The sequence below is a fragment of the Parasteatoda tepidariorum genome, chromosome 7 (genome assembly GCF_043381705.1).
Source record: "Parasteatoda tepidariorum isolate YZ-2023 chromosome 7, CAS_Ptep_4.0, whole genome shotgun sequence".
Classification (NCBI taxonomy): domain Eukaryota; kingdom Metazoa; phylum Arthropoda; class Arachnida; order Araneae; family Theridiidae; genus Parasteatoda; species Parasteatoda tepidariorum.
This window is the reverse complement of record NC_092210.1, coordinates 76,897,918-76,912,951: the sequence shown is the minus strand read 5'-3', so window position 1 is coordinate 76,912,951 and position 15,034 is coordinate 76,897,918. Positions and strand designations below refer to the sequence as shown.

The 15,034-nt window shown below is 28.3% G+C and overlaps 1 protein-coding gene across 1 annotated transcript in view; it reads left to right on the top strand.

Annotated features, from left to right (window-relative positions):
* The window catches only part of LOC107455669 (rho guanine nucleotide exchange factor 17-like), a 271,527-nt gene that overhangs the window by 223,809 nt on the left and 32,684 nt on the right, over positions 1–15,034 (top strand). Inside the window, exons 11-13 of the mRNA XM_043057607.2 lie at positions 1,239–1,348; positions 8,690–8,772; positions 13,955–14,031. Of these exons, the coding sequence (XP_042913541.1) occupies positions 1,239–1,348; positions 8,690–8,772; positions 13,955–14,031 (270 nt within the window). The remainder of the gene's footprint in view (positions 1–1,238; positions 1,349–8,689; positions 8,773–13,954; positions 14,032–15,034) is intronic.

Here is a 15,034-nt window from a genome sequence, read left to right as displayed (position 1 = left end):
AAATTTTAGAAACTACCGCTTCAGAAAATAAAATATGAATTTTAATTTTGTAAATACCTTACTCCTTTAATTGTCACCTGCAATCGCCACGTTTACAATCTACGGTATGTTTTGTCAATACGCATACCGGGAAAATGTATACCGGGCAGCGGCACTTAACCTTAAAAAAACATCAGTGTAGGGTTAAAATATCGAATAAATGTAATTATATCCACGAATAAATTCATATCAAATCGAATGTAAAAAATATATATTGGACATTCACCAAAGCATATCTGTGATTGTCGACATACACCGGTGAGGGTCCGAATGTACAAGAATGTAATGAAATATTCGATCTTTCACCGACGTATTTGGTGTTAGTCGACATTCACCGGTGAAAGTCAACAACCACCGATTTCGGTCTTTCGCCGTGACATATACACCAAATTTTGTGAGGATCCGTTCAGAATTGCGGATTTGTATAAAGTACATACATACATATAAACTTTCTCCTTTATCTAACTAGATAGCTTCAAGGTGAATTGTTTCGAAAGAATTTTACACATCGTTGAACACAAAACTAGTAAATATTATTAAAATTTTTCCGTAAAAGTAAGATAACTTTTTTTACTGATGGAAAAATTCGCTCTAACAAAATTACACCTACTCATCTGTTCATAAAATGGAAAACAAGTTTTTATAAACTCGTAAAAAAATATAGACTTTATTCCGCATTTTCAAACCTTTATGAAATAAATAATAAATTGAGAAAAAATATTTTTTTTACTGTTGAACACTTATTTATTTTTATTAATAATATTTTTTATTTATCTAAGAAAATTTTAATAAATAGTAGAAATAATTTCGAAACTATATGGATATTGTTATTTTTACAAAGGTATCTCCTTAAGTACTTCTGAAAAGCTTATTTTAAAAGTATTGTCTTATCATGATTGTAATTATTGCATTGACTTTAAACAAACAAATGTGTAAATAAATTTACATTCAATTAATTACTCGTACAGATTTTATTTTGTTGGACTTTACATTTTTAAAAATATTATTAATTTTCAATTTATACTTTTCATTTATTAATTAAGTGGGAATTTCAAACATCACTAAATAAACGAAAAAAAATTTCGACATAATATATCAAATTCTTCAAATATTTTCTAGATTTTAATACGGTCTAATTAACTGATTTGAGACTCTCAAAAAGGTAAAGAAATTAATTCTAATCTATTTTTTTTCTTCAGAATTTGGAGGTAGCAGTTAAAGATTATCTATCAAATTTAAGTTACCAACTGGTAGAAAAACGTGAATCAGGATCTCAACTCATGAGTGTTGAACTCGAAATCCGGATCAAGTAAGTTTTTAGTTCGAATACTTTTTTGGAATACATTCTCTTAAGTATCTGTTTATCATTTCAAAAAAATACATATTTTGTTTATATTTCACTAGTCCAGATTCAATGCAAGAAAAATACTATTTTATTCCTTAAGTTACTATTTAAAAAAAAAATTGCTGATGCTGAAGGAATAAAAAAAAGCTCAAAGGGTTGTTTCTTTATTATAATGTAATTCTATATGTTTTAATAAGCTACATTTTAAGATAAACTTCTTTTAACGGTATCTAAATTTTTAACCGTTTTACAACCATTATTTTTGATGCAAATTATCATCAAAAGTTACTTGTGTATGTGTAATAAGTATTGTGTTATAAATAATATTATGTAATAAATGATATTCTGTAATAAATATTATTTCTTACACAACAATATTATTGTGTATTTAATAATATTAATTAATTATTGTGTAATAAATAATATTAATTATTGCGTAATAAATTACAGTTAAAGATATTCCTTAAATGATTAAGAGATTCGATCAGCTACATAGAGGCACAAATTGTATTTAAGATATCAACCTGTTTCGTAAACGAAAATATTAAACTATGGTTGTGCATTTACCAAATTTGTAATAACAATAATACAATTTTAACTATACATTTTATTTTAAACGATGATTGTTAAGCAAAATTATTTATGTTTACTAATAGATCTTTATAGAATTAACGAGGAAATGGAATGCGTGAAGGAGAAACACAAGAGTAAACAAGTAGAGTTCTTTTTAGTACATATACTTTAAACGAATAATTTAAAATTTCGCAGAAAAAACTATTTTATACCAAGAACCAACAATTATTTCGAATTGTCATGGTTGATGAGAGTGGACAGGGGCTTATCCCCCAACATTGTTATAAATTTCTTGAAAAAAATTTTTTAATAACAATTTATTTAAATTGTTATTTCACCATATTCGAACAAAACCGTCAAATAACCATAAATGAGACGGTATTCAACTGTTAAGTGTGAGAAAAACCTTTTTTTAACTGCTTTCACCTAATACAGTTAAGCAACCAGAATTTTATCGTGCTAACTAGGCCCACCTAATGAAGCAACTTGGCTCCTTGCAGCTGGGTACATGTTATAGCCGAGAGGACTAACCTAGAAATCTCATGGCACGCGGAACGGGGGTCCGAATCCTTCGCTGAAACCACACTATTTCCGCCGTTTCCTTCAGCACATGAAAAGTTTCCAGTATCCTGCACGCGGTAATTTGTGACTCTGAATAATTAGAAGGCGTTAAGCTTATTCACACATGGATGGTAGCACCTTAAAGCTGCTTAATACAAAAAAAATCTAGTATTTCCCATCTGTTACAATGTATGAAAATACCAGATAAAAAAACTAAACCACACTCCATGGTTCATTTGATAAAACACAACTGTACCACAGCCTAACTCCAATGACTATTACCTAAGAAAAGCCCAGCTCCAATGTCCAGTTAAATTTCTTTTTTACTGTTTTGAAACCATGCTAGTTGTAAATGATCAAAAAATTAGTAAAGCAAAAAATGTTCTTTACTGTAATCTTTACGTTTAATTGGAAGGAAAGACTGCTCTTGGTTACTTTACCTTAATTTTAGAGGAAAAAAAATTCTAACACTGTCGTATCTATATGTTTACTAAACAAGTTGATGCTTTTTAACTACTTTTAAGAAAAGAGAACAATGATGAATGCGAAGCAATTACGGTGTTGATGAGCGAAGCAAACAAGGGTGGATCCTTCTAATTTGAAAATGATACAGTTTACCTGTCGACTTTAATGCACATTATCACTTACATACTTTAAAAGCTAGCTCTTAACTTCCATTAGAAGTCTTAGCACTCAAGTGTTTAAAACTACCTTAAAAGTTTATTCGAGATACAAAATATTTAAAAAAATAAACCTTTTCCACTTGTTTCGCAGAAACTGGTGATCTTGAAAACGTACTGTATCCTAAAGGCTCGAGTTAAGAACTTCATTTTTTTTTCTTTTTGATTTTTAAACAATTTGAAGTGAAAGATGAAACCTTCTTATCAAAGAAACACAAAAATGTAAGATAAAATTATAAAAGATTATGGAATTTTAAAAAACAGGTTCTTAAAAGATAAGTGCCAGAAAAGAAATTCGAAGCAGTCAGTATTGTTGGAAAGTGTTCGGAAATATTTTCCTGATATTTTGATACTTTTCGCGTAGATAAAATAGAATAACTTAGTAACAGAAATAGCAAATCTCGTTCAATAAAAAAAATCATATTTGAAAGCTAAGCTCTTGAAAAAATTTAAAAATGAAACTATTTTCAAATTGTATAATTTTTATATTATTTATTTTATTAAACTACTTCGTAAGCATAGCGTTTACACAGTTAGAATTTCGTAAAAACAGAACGGAACAAGAAATGAAATCTATAAAGCGAGTGGCGAATTCAAATGCACTTGAATGCACCGGAATCTTTCAAGAATGATTTAAAATATTATTGTAATAAGATTGCCAGATTATTAAAAATATGAAAACAGAATCGCAAATGGAGTTAAAAGCGTAAATAGAGGGATTTTGTCTCATGCCGCTTTCTTACCGCAGCACTAAAGAGTGTAATACTAATTAGTTACCAAGGCTTGTCCTGAAAATAGAGGCGCACAAGGTAATCATATTATACTGAATCATTTAAGGAAGTTTATAATTAACAAGATTGATATTTAATTGCACAATTTCAATAATTTTTAAAAAAATAAAATTTATTTAAAAAGAGAGAGAGAGAGAACTTTATTGTTATATTTCAAATTGGCTACTTCGTCTCAGATCGGCTCGGTGCACTTGCAGTGAATCCCCTCCCATGTGGGTATTTATGGGAATGAGATTGCTGATCGGCTTGCCAAGGAAGGAAGTGAACTTGCTACTCCCCCTTCCTCTAAACTACTAGTGTCTGAGGTTCACTCACTGAAGTTAGCTAGGGTAAATTCAGCGTGGAAGCACCCACCAGATCATGATTGGTATGCCGCCAAATGCCCCGGATTATCCCTGCCGTGCTAGATTTGCTCAAACAGTTTTGTCAAGACTTAGGATCGGACATATAAAGTGTTTGACCTTCAGAGCGAAAGAAAAGATCTATGCCTATTGTCATTGCTCGGCCATTCCTTCTCCATCTCATCTTTTGGATTGCATTGGTGCCTCTGTGAAGCAACTGATGAGTGATGGAGCGACTGTCTATGACTTGCTGAAACGACATAATCTTCTGGACTTGGTCTAGGGCTCTAGACCAAGAGGATAAGCAACAACAACAACAACTTTATTTTCGATCGTCTAATCTTCATTCTAGTTTCATCATTCTAGTTTCATTCTAGTTAACTATCTCCCACAATGCACTATGATGAGGCTTCGAGTTGAGGGAACATTAGCGTCATATATTTGAAAATTCGCGTTCACAAATCACTGGATTTCGTCATTATTTCTAAGAGTATACTCAGTGAAAAAGAAATTTGTATTGAGTTACTCATCAAGTTCAAAAAAGCGAAATTAGACGAATAAGAAAACTTACAAATTTAAAACTATACGGAAGAAATTGCACAATATGTCGTTTTTTTTTCTTTTGCTATTATTATTTTTATTTCATTTGTATAAAATTTTCAAGTCTGCGAGATTGAATTGCTGAATTTACGACTGAAAACAAATTCTTTTATTTAAACTGCTAACATTAACAAAACCAATTACTTACTAATTGTAGATCCCAACTTAAATTCAATTTTAACGTAAGTTTTACCTTGCTTATGATAGAGAAGAATAAAAAAATTTCTTTCTTTCAAAACCTTAATACTCCCGGATACGTTTTATAATCTTTATACCAATGTTGTTTCATAAGTCAAATACATCTGGTTTAATTTTCCTGAACAGTTCTTTTTTATTTTACTTTTTAATGTTACTTCTAAATTCATGAAAGAAACATTTATTTCGTTACCATTATCTCCCCACAAAATCATTAAAATTATATGTGTTCTTATTTAAAATGGATTCTAATATTTATTTATTTAAAATTTTATTTCAAGCCATTAAGTGGCAACATTTCTCTTATCGCTTTGTATCTATTTTAGCTCGATTCCGATACACCAATTAAAATTCCGTTGAGATAGTGAAACAGCTTTCAAATTTTAACCAGCCCTCTGTAAGTGTTTATTCAAAATTCCACCAGTAACAGAGTATTAATTTCAAACTTACTAGATTAAAACCCTCCTTATAAATTAAAAGATGTTTACAACGTCCATTGAGTCGAATAACAATATCTTACTTGTATGCATCATCTATATTGCAATCTAATTTATTGTTAAATTTCTTAATTGTTTACTAAATTATAATTAATACTTTCTTCATCATTTATCCCATTCGTCACCCCAGTAATAATTTATATACCAACATATTTTCATTTATTTTTAAGGATCATTTTCTTCTACCAATACTTAAGAACATTAAACTATACTTTTTTTAATTCATATTAACTAATCAATTAACCAAAAAGAACATTTCTTTATAGCGTTAAACATGAAAGATAATTTAAACAGCTCAGATTGAAAGTGCAGAGTAATTGATATTGAGCATAAACGTGAAAAGTTATTGATATTGAGATGCAAACTCAAGAATGCATCTAATTCTCTGATTAAATTTATAATTTTACATTTTCAAACCTTTCAAAAGGAAGTTTGCTGCAAATTTTTAAACAATGTTAACTACTAATGCTTATAAAAAATATTTTAAATTTATAACCTTTACTTAAATTTAATCAGACAGCGGGAATTAAGCTCTTACATAGTTTATTTTATCCCAATAAAAATTAAAATTCAATATTTGAAATTTAAAACGCATTAATAATTTTCAGAAAAATTCATTAAGATCACTCTTTAGTTCGAATGATGTAATATTTATATTCCCTAATAAAAATAGTTTATTTTCCTTTTGCTTACTAATCTGTGCTGTGAATGAAATAATTGTATTATATAAATTCATTCTATCTTTTATATTAATGTAACTAGATAATTAAATACGCATCTCAAAATTTATTACTAATGATTTAAAAATATTTCTTTCATTTGAAATGTGCGCTTTTCTGCCATAGAAACATTGCATATATGTATCTGAAATATATTTTTGAAACGAATCAAAGAATATAAAAAAAAGTGTCTGATGTGATATAAATGTTTTATTGTCATTAAAATCATAGTATATTTAAACCAAAATTGACTCAATGAACATTTAAATTATTGAATAATTCTAAAATCTGTAAACCTTCTAATGCTGCAAAAATTTGTTTCAGAAATATAGGATCACAGTTTTGATAATATTTTTAGAAAAGCGGGAGTATTCGTACTTTAAAAAGGGAATAAAACGTTATAAAGACTATAAACACTATTTTTTCTAAAATTACAATTTTTTTAGAGAGATATTTCAGGAACGTAAATTTAACTTACTGTAAAAGACTATTACAATTATATATATAACAAAACATTGATGACATAAAAAGTTGACATCCTTCAAAAAGACTATCCATAGAGACTGAGTACCCCCAGATAGACGTAGATCGCAACATCAAAATCATTTAACACACTCCTTTCGTAATAATTTACCGAAGAATTCCATTATTTACAGAGTTAGTATCAAAAATTCAAATTGGTGGTGTCATAATTTATGTAGTCTATATTTGTGTATCATATTAGTCGTTATTTGATCAGCCGCCTAAAAAAATCAACCGCTTAAGGTACCTTATTGTTTTCAAATCTTATAGTGAACTACAGACCATAACGACTGCGAACTTTTTTTATTTTTAAAAAGTAATCTTGCTTTTTCATTTGTCAGCTCAGAGAAGGAATCAAGGTTAGCCAACCGCAGTGTAAATACGATTTACTAAAAATGTCCCCGCGAGCCACTAATAGCTTGTAATTGACGGTTAGACTATCTCTAGCCAAACTGATTTATCCCATGTACTATACATGCCGCCATTGTCACCTACCACGAATCTTTATAATAAACCAGTTCCACCCATAAATTCAATGGTGCATTTTTTATCAATATTTCCACAGTGTTATACATACCTAATCTTACATGTCCCTAATACCAACAACAATTTCAAGTACGCAACGCTTCTGTGCTAACTAGTTACTACTATGTTACTCACTGCAAGTTCGAATCACTGCTGTTGTATCGAATATTGATAGAAATTTACAAACATGGTAAAAAGAAAGTATTCTTAACACCACTTATTTGGCAATAACTGAGTCATGCTACATTGTTAAAAAGCATATGGAAAGACTGCCCGTAATGAAAGTCATTCAGGTTCTAAACTCTTTATTGTTCGGACTTTTTGATGGAAAGAGCCCTCCAATTGGTTAAGACGTTTCTAACACCGCTGGTGAAAAGATCGGGGGTCATGAGTTCGATCATGCCATCTGACTAAATAACCTGCATGTATACTCAGCAAGATGAATGTTAAATCTGTGTTGTAGGTGAAAATGTTCTCTTTAGTGATAACGTGAAAGTTTGGAGATAGGGATACCAGCCAGGGCGTTTTCCACGTCGTCTGACCAGGATCAAAAATACTGGGCGCTTCTATCATGGCCATTTAACGACAGAACCCTGATAAACTGGGTTAGCTGCTCGGCCATTAATGTCTGATGTGTGTTGAAAGGAAGATCTTGTTAAGCAGAAGCTGGTTAAGAGCAATTCTAGTGTATCAGATAATTAATAAATGCAATGAATATCACATATATCACAAAAAATTAGACTCCAATGCTAAATGTAGATTGAAAAACTAAACATTTTGGCGTATGGAAAATAATATTTGATTTTTTTTTCGTGTATTATTTTCTTTATTTAGAATACGTGGTTTCAACTCAAATCTGTTTTTTATTTTTTATTTTCTGGAAATCTCTTAATTAATCAGTATATTTTATGCTTTTACAGAATTAATCAAATAATTCAAAAATTAAAAGAATGAACAACTGTTTTAAAAAGATTTGACTAAGAAAAATGAAAACTATTACTTTCGAAGAGTATTCAAAGAATCTTAATTTTGAAAATATCGTGTCTTAATAGCGAGCTTTTCGCAATAAAGAAGTAAAAGTATGCGTAAATAAAATTCTCCTATTGCTAAAGTTATATTAAATGTCATGAAAATATCGATTCTGTTAGACATATTTTGTTACATTTGAATTTTCTTTTACTCGGTGAAATCTTGTTTGCTTATTGAATTTAAACGTCGTATTCTTTTACATCGTCGTAATCTTATCATATAGTATACTTTGTTTTTTATTATTAAATATATTTTCTTTTGAATATTTTCAGCAATGAGGAGGAAAATTTTGCTGTTCTTTTTTCTACCCCTGAACAACGAATGACTTGGGAAGCTGCATTTTTGGATGCCAAAGGTAAAACAATTCATGAAAGTTCACCGCATGATATTTATTTCTTACAGAAGAAAAAATATTTTATTTTAAAGACAAAACAGATTTTTTAAAAATCCAGTTACAAGGATGTATACAATAAGAAAAAAAAGAAAGTCATTGCAAAAATAATACATTTAAGCAAAAAAATACCATGATTTTGGCATCGAACCTGAAACCTCTTTGACCCTCCTGGCCAACCAATAGCTGATACAATATCACATTACTTTTTAACTATCTAAAATTTCATTTTTAATAGTTTTTTGTTTTTTTTGTCGGATTTCCACGTGTTTTTAAAGTACCGATCTTTTCAAAATGATATTATAATGACTGTCGAATCGTGCAAATAGTTATCACTAGAGCCCGGATTTTGATGATCTAAAAAGTCTCAACTAATGCCCTTAAAAAGTGCAAAAAATGCCCTTAAAAAGTGCGAAAAATGCCCTTAAAAATGCGATAAATGTGCTAAAAATGCCTTATGACATGACTTAAATAAAGAAAAAATATTAAACTAAAACAATGTTTTACTCTTTAAAATTATTATGAGTCATTTCAAAAAATATAAAGCAATGCAATACTTGTTCTACGTTCATTAAAGTTTGAAAAATATGTTTTACATCCTAAAATAACAAAAAAGAGGAAAATATATTGACTCCAAAACATTTTCATTTTGTACAGAAACTTTAATGAATATAACAACTTCCATATCATTATATTACTAAATATCAGAATTACATTGGATTATTAAATATTTTTTGATATTTTGAAATGTAAACGAGCGTCTCTTGTCTTAAAGCAAATTTTTATTCCTGGAGAAGAAAATTTCCTAGAAAATTGTAATGTTCTAAACGATACAAAACAGAGAAAATGGGAAAGCTGTAACAAAGAATTACTTCTAAAGATTTTATATCAATCAATAACATAGTGGAAAAACATAATGGCATGCAGGTGGTATTGAGAGCTACAATATGAAATTTAAAATTATAAGACAAATATTGCATTTCATGTGATAAAAATGCCCCAATAAATAATGAAAATAGGAAAAAATTAACAAAAAGCTTAAAAAATGCTTTAAAATGTAAAATACGGCCCAAAATTTAGAAAAAAATGCCCTATAAATCTTAAAAAATGCTCTAAAGGACAAAAAATGTCCAAAAATGCAAAAAATGCAGAAAAATGCAAATGTCATCAAAATCCGGGCCTTAGTTATCACTTCTGGCGTGCTTTATTTGTGCCAATTTTATCGTAAATCCAATTTTATCGTACATTTTCTTACGTTTTAATGGCACTACGTATTTCCATATGGTTTTGAAAATTCCAATATTTTTAATATGTATTAATACTGTATTTGTATCAATTTCATCGCAAATCTAAGGCTCGGTTTCATGAAGAGGTTTTTTTTTCTAATCGCTCTTTTTCTATCGTGATTTCAAAAGTTATTACTACACTTTTCCACGGGGTTTCGGAAATCCTGATATTTTTTATCTTTTATTATAACGACTCGCAATTTGTTTGTTGTAGATTTTGTGCTGCTGCTTGCAACTGACGTTTTTTTTTTCATGAAAAAAAATCTTGATATTTTTAATGCAATGTTAATACAAAACGTGAAATTCTAATGAGGGTTTTTAAACTGTTTACTGTTTTTGAACTTGGTTTCTAATTTTTTGTTGCTTAAAAAGCCATATTAAAATTTAACATTCTTAAAATCTCGAATAATTTACTAATTACTACGAATGTCCTTAAATTAAAAATATACCGAACTGATTGTTATTTCTTATTTTGAACTATCATGTATTTTGCGTCATTTTCAATAATTTTTGACCCCCATACGATTTCTTTAATTAAAATATTCATTTCGCCTTTAAGTTGATCAATAAAATATTTATCTATTTTTAATTTTTTTTTATTTATTTTACTCTAGAACATTACAGAAAATTTATTTTAAATACACTTTTTTGTTACATGATATGATAAGAAAACCATTACTTTTTCCACATTTTCCTATTTTTTGGGTGAATTTAGTTTTTTTAATCAAAAAAATATATTTTAATTTTAAGTATCGGTTTAGTTTTCTTCAGTTTTTAATGATTTTTTACGTTTAAAATAATTTAATTTTAGGCAATTATGTAACTAAGTTGGACAGTAAAAAAGAAGAAAAAAATTAAGAAAATAAAAATAATAATTATAATTATTTAAAAGAATTTATTTCCTTGAATATATTGCTAAGTTAGCTGATAAAAAGAATTCTGTCCGAAACACTGATGTTTATTTTAAAATTATTATAATTGCCGTTAACATATCTAAATATTTAGAAACGCTTACTAATGAAAATATTTTTTCTTTCACAATATATTTTTTTTATTTTAGTTTGCAAATAAAAATAACCCTTAAATAAACTTCGGATATAATTATTATAAGATAGCGAGTTATTTCCTAGTATTATTAAGCCAAATTTTATTCCAATGAGGTAAGTTGGTAAGTGTATAAAATATATCCATTAAATACTTTTTTAAATTCCACCTTTCTATCGCAATTATTAATTCTTCATTAATTTATATTAAAATAATTTAAATAAAAAATCATAAACTGAAACAAAATAAATAATTATAAATACCCGAATGTCTCTTCATAGTGTTCTTGTCTCACTTCATATCCAGGTTAATGAGGTGATTTTCAAGGTATACAGGTTGTTTTTCTGACACTTATCAAACGAAATATTTATGAGGTATAAAAAAATTTACCCCTTTATTTCAAGTCAAGTATTTATTGAGGTGTCTGAAGTCGCACATTTTATTTATACCTAAGCTAATTTTAAGGTTGTTTAAAGTTCACTTCATATCAACTAGACTAATGAGATTTTTAAAATATACCAGTTGCTTTTCGGACACTAATATCAAACGAGGTATAAAAAAAAGGTATATGAGGTATAAAAAAAATTACCTTATTTCAATTAAAGAGAGTCAGGTATGTATTGAGGCGTCTGAGGTTGGTTTTCATATACTTCACCTCATTTTGAGGTTGTTTTAAATTCACTTCATATCAACCAGATTTTTGAGCTGAAATTCAAGGTACACAGCTTGTTTTTCTAACACTTATAACAAAAAACGTAGTTATGAGGTATAAAAAATTTTCTTATTTTGACTAAGGAGAGAGCCTGGTATTTATCGAGGTGAATGAAGCTATTTTATTTGTACTTGGGCTCCTTTTGTGGTAACTATAAATCCTCTCCATAACTACTTGCTTGAAGAAACTGCTCTTAAGGTATATGCAGGTTTATTTTTTAACACATTCAATTAAAGTGGTAAATTATTATTTTTCAGGTTATTATATAGCTTATTTTCCTAACAAATCCAGTAAAAATGGTAAATGGTTATATTTCAGGTTATTTTCTAACACACCCAATTAAAGTGGTAAGCATTAGGTTTAGAAAGAATTTCATTTAAACTAAGAAGAGTCAATTGTTTACTTAGGTATATGAGGTTATTTTGTTCACATTTGAGATAATTTAGGGGTTTGAACAAAGCCACTTCATAACTAATTATTTTGTTGATGTTAATTATTGATGGCAGAAAAATCTCATTCATCACGTAGTGCATATTAATAATTTTCCAAAATTAATAAAGTTTTATAGAAAGTAAAAGGTGAGAAATAAATAGCTATTCCATTAAATTAGCAATTTTAGATTTAATGTTAATTATTAACTAGGCGACTTATTAGTACAGCTGATGCTATTTAGAAAGTATTCGCAATTCTTACGAATCTAAACAAACTATTTAAGTATTAGTAATATTATAAATAATTATTACTAATGAATAGTTAAAAGATAGAAAAGTTAGTGGTTGTAATGAACAACATTATGTTGATTTTCAATGTCACATAGCAATGAGGTTGCATATAATAAAGAAGAAAAAATATTTTTAAAAAAATAAGTCATTTAGGAAATTTAAGAAAAAACGGGTAATTTTTCAAAAGGAAACTTTTACAAGAAATTTACGAATAAATAGGTGATTAAAAAAAATAATTATTACAGTTAGCAACATAAAACTGAATGATAATTTTAATCATTAATATGGTTTCATGCATTGATTAGGAAAATTAGAAATGATTATAATGGAAAATTAAAATCAACTTTTACAAGAAATTTACGAATAAATAGGTGACTAAAAAAATAATTATTACAGTTAACAACATAAAATTGAATGATAATTTTAATCATTAATATGGTTTCATGCATTGATTAGGAAAATTAAAAATGATTGACGTGATTTAGTGAATTATGTGTGCAATTAAAGTTTCAAAAATTTTTTCCCCGAAATTAAATTTTTAAAATGCAATTGACACATGAATTTTGCAAATGAACGGTTAAAAATTAAAAATAAATAGCTACAGTTTACAACATTCAACTGAATATTAATTTTAATCTTAAATATGGTTTCATGTCTGATAAATGAAAATAAAGATTAGTATAATTAAATGACTGTTTGCTATCTCCCAAAAATGAAATAAAACAATAAATAATCAAAGGAAATATGAATAAATAGTCATTGCAATAAACAGCATTAAATTAAATTTCAATTTTGCAAGATAATGAGGTTGAATATTATTTAATGACTATTTTCTATCTCCCCAAAAGGAAATAAAACAATAAATAATTAAAAGAAATATCAATAAATAGTCTTTGCAATAAACTGCATTAAATTAAATTTCAATTTTACAAAATAATGAGGTTGATATTTTTAAACAATAATTATCGATAGTCAATAATTAAAGTCAATAATTATCGATTTAAATTCATTTAAACAAGAAGGAGATTAACATATTTTCAGATGTTTAGCAAGTTTGAGAAATTTATTTATTTATGAGCGAAATTATTGTTCTCGTCTTTGAATTTCGTCACCTTACAGTACCATAATCCACAAAACGAAGCAAATATTCCGACACCACCTCAATCAAGTGTTAAATAGAACATTGTCTAAGATGAACCATAGTATTGTGTAATAAAATTTGAGTTCTGCAGTTTCTTCCTCCCTATTAAAGTTCTGCAGCAAGTTTGAATGATATTATGGTTCAAAACGCTTGAAACTCTCTACAATTTAGGGATTATTTTTAGTGGTGAACAACAATGTAAAAATCAAATACTCTGACTGATGCCGACTCTCTTTTTCAGATAACATAAGAGAAGAGAGCATGTATCCTGAATTCCTAAGTTCCTTACCATTGGGAAGAACAAGGCCAGGAATGCAGGTATGTCAATGTAGTAAACGAAAACCTTAAACTTTTTATTTTGATACATATCTTCTTTTATTTTTAATAGAAACTTTTCTTTAAAGGGTAATATATTTCTCAAAACTTGATACATACATTAAAGTACAATAGAACAAATGTGATCATAAATTCACAAAAAGAATATATTATCTAAAAGCTATGTTAAAATTACAATTAGCATTGAGTAATTCAAACAATTAAACAAAATTTAGAAATGGACAATAATTAATACAGTTAGACGAAAATTATAACTTGGCATAATTCTCTGTACACCTGGTGGAGCATCAGACCACAAGCTTTGGCGTTTAATTCCTACCGGTCAAGAGGCGCTTCCCTTGCACTCCCACAAATGGACCATCCCAGGATGTTTCTTTCCCTTATTATCATTTGTCTGTTGCTTAGTTTCGGCCGGCCTCTTTTCCATTATCCCTCCAGTGCCCATGTCAAATCTGTTTTAGTTGTGTCCTTTGGGAGTATTCTTAGCGTGTGTCCTATCCAGGACCATCTTCATTTTTTTGTTTCTATTTCGATGGATTTAGCTTTTGTTTTATAGTAAAGTTCGCTGGTTGTAATTTTATTTGGCCAGTATATCTTTAAAATTTGTCTGAGGCATTTAGTTTTAAAAGTATCGAGTTTGTATTCTTGTTGCTTTCCGAATATCCATGACTCACTACCATATAAAAATACAGACTTAACTATTACATTAAAAATTTACAAACTTGAATTTAGTATTAAAGTTAGGTGATTTCCAAATTATTCTATTGGTCCACAAAAATCCGTGCGTATTAACTCTGATGGACTAGTTGCTCTAGTACGCTCAATTGAAAACGGATGTCTAATTTTTCTTTTGCACACACTTCCCAAGGATGAGAAATATTCTTAATCTCATCAGTTTGCAAATTCCTCCCGGTTGAATGACTTACTAATTTCTTCATTCAGTGTTTAAATACCCAAGTTTTCTATGGCATTAATTAGCATTTTT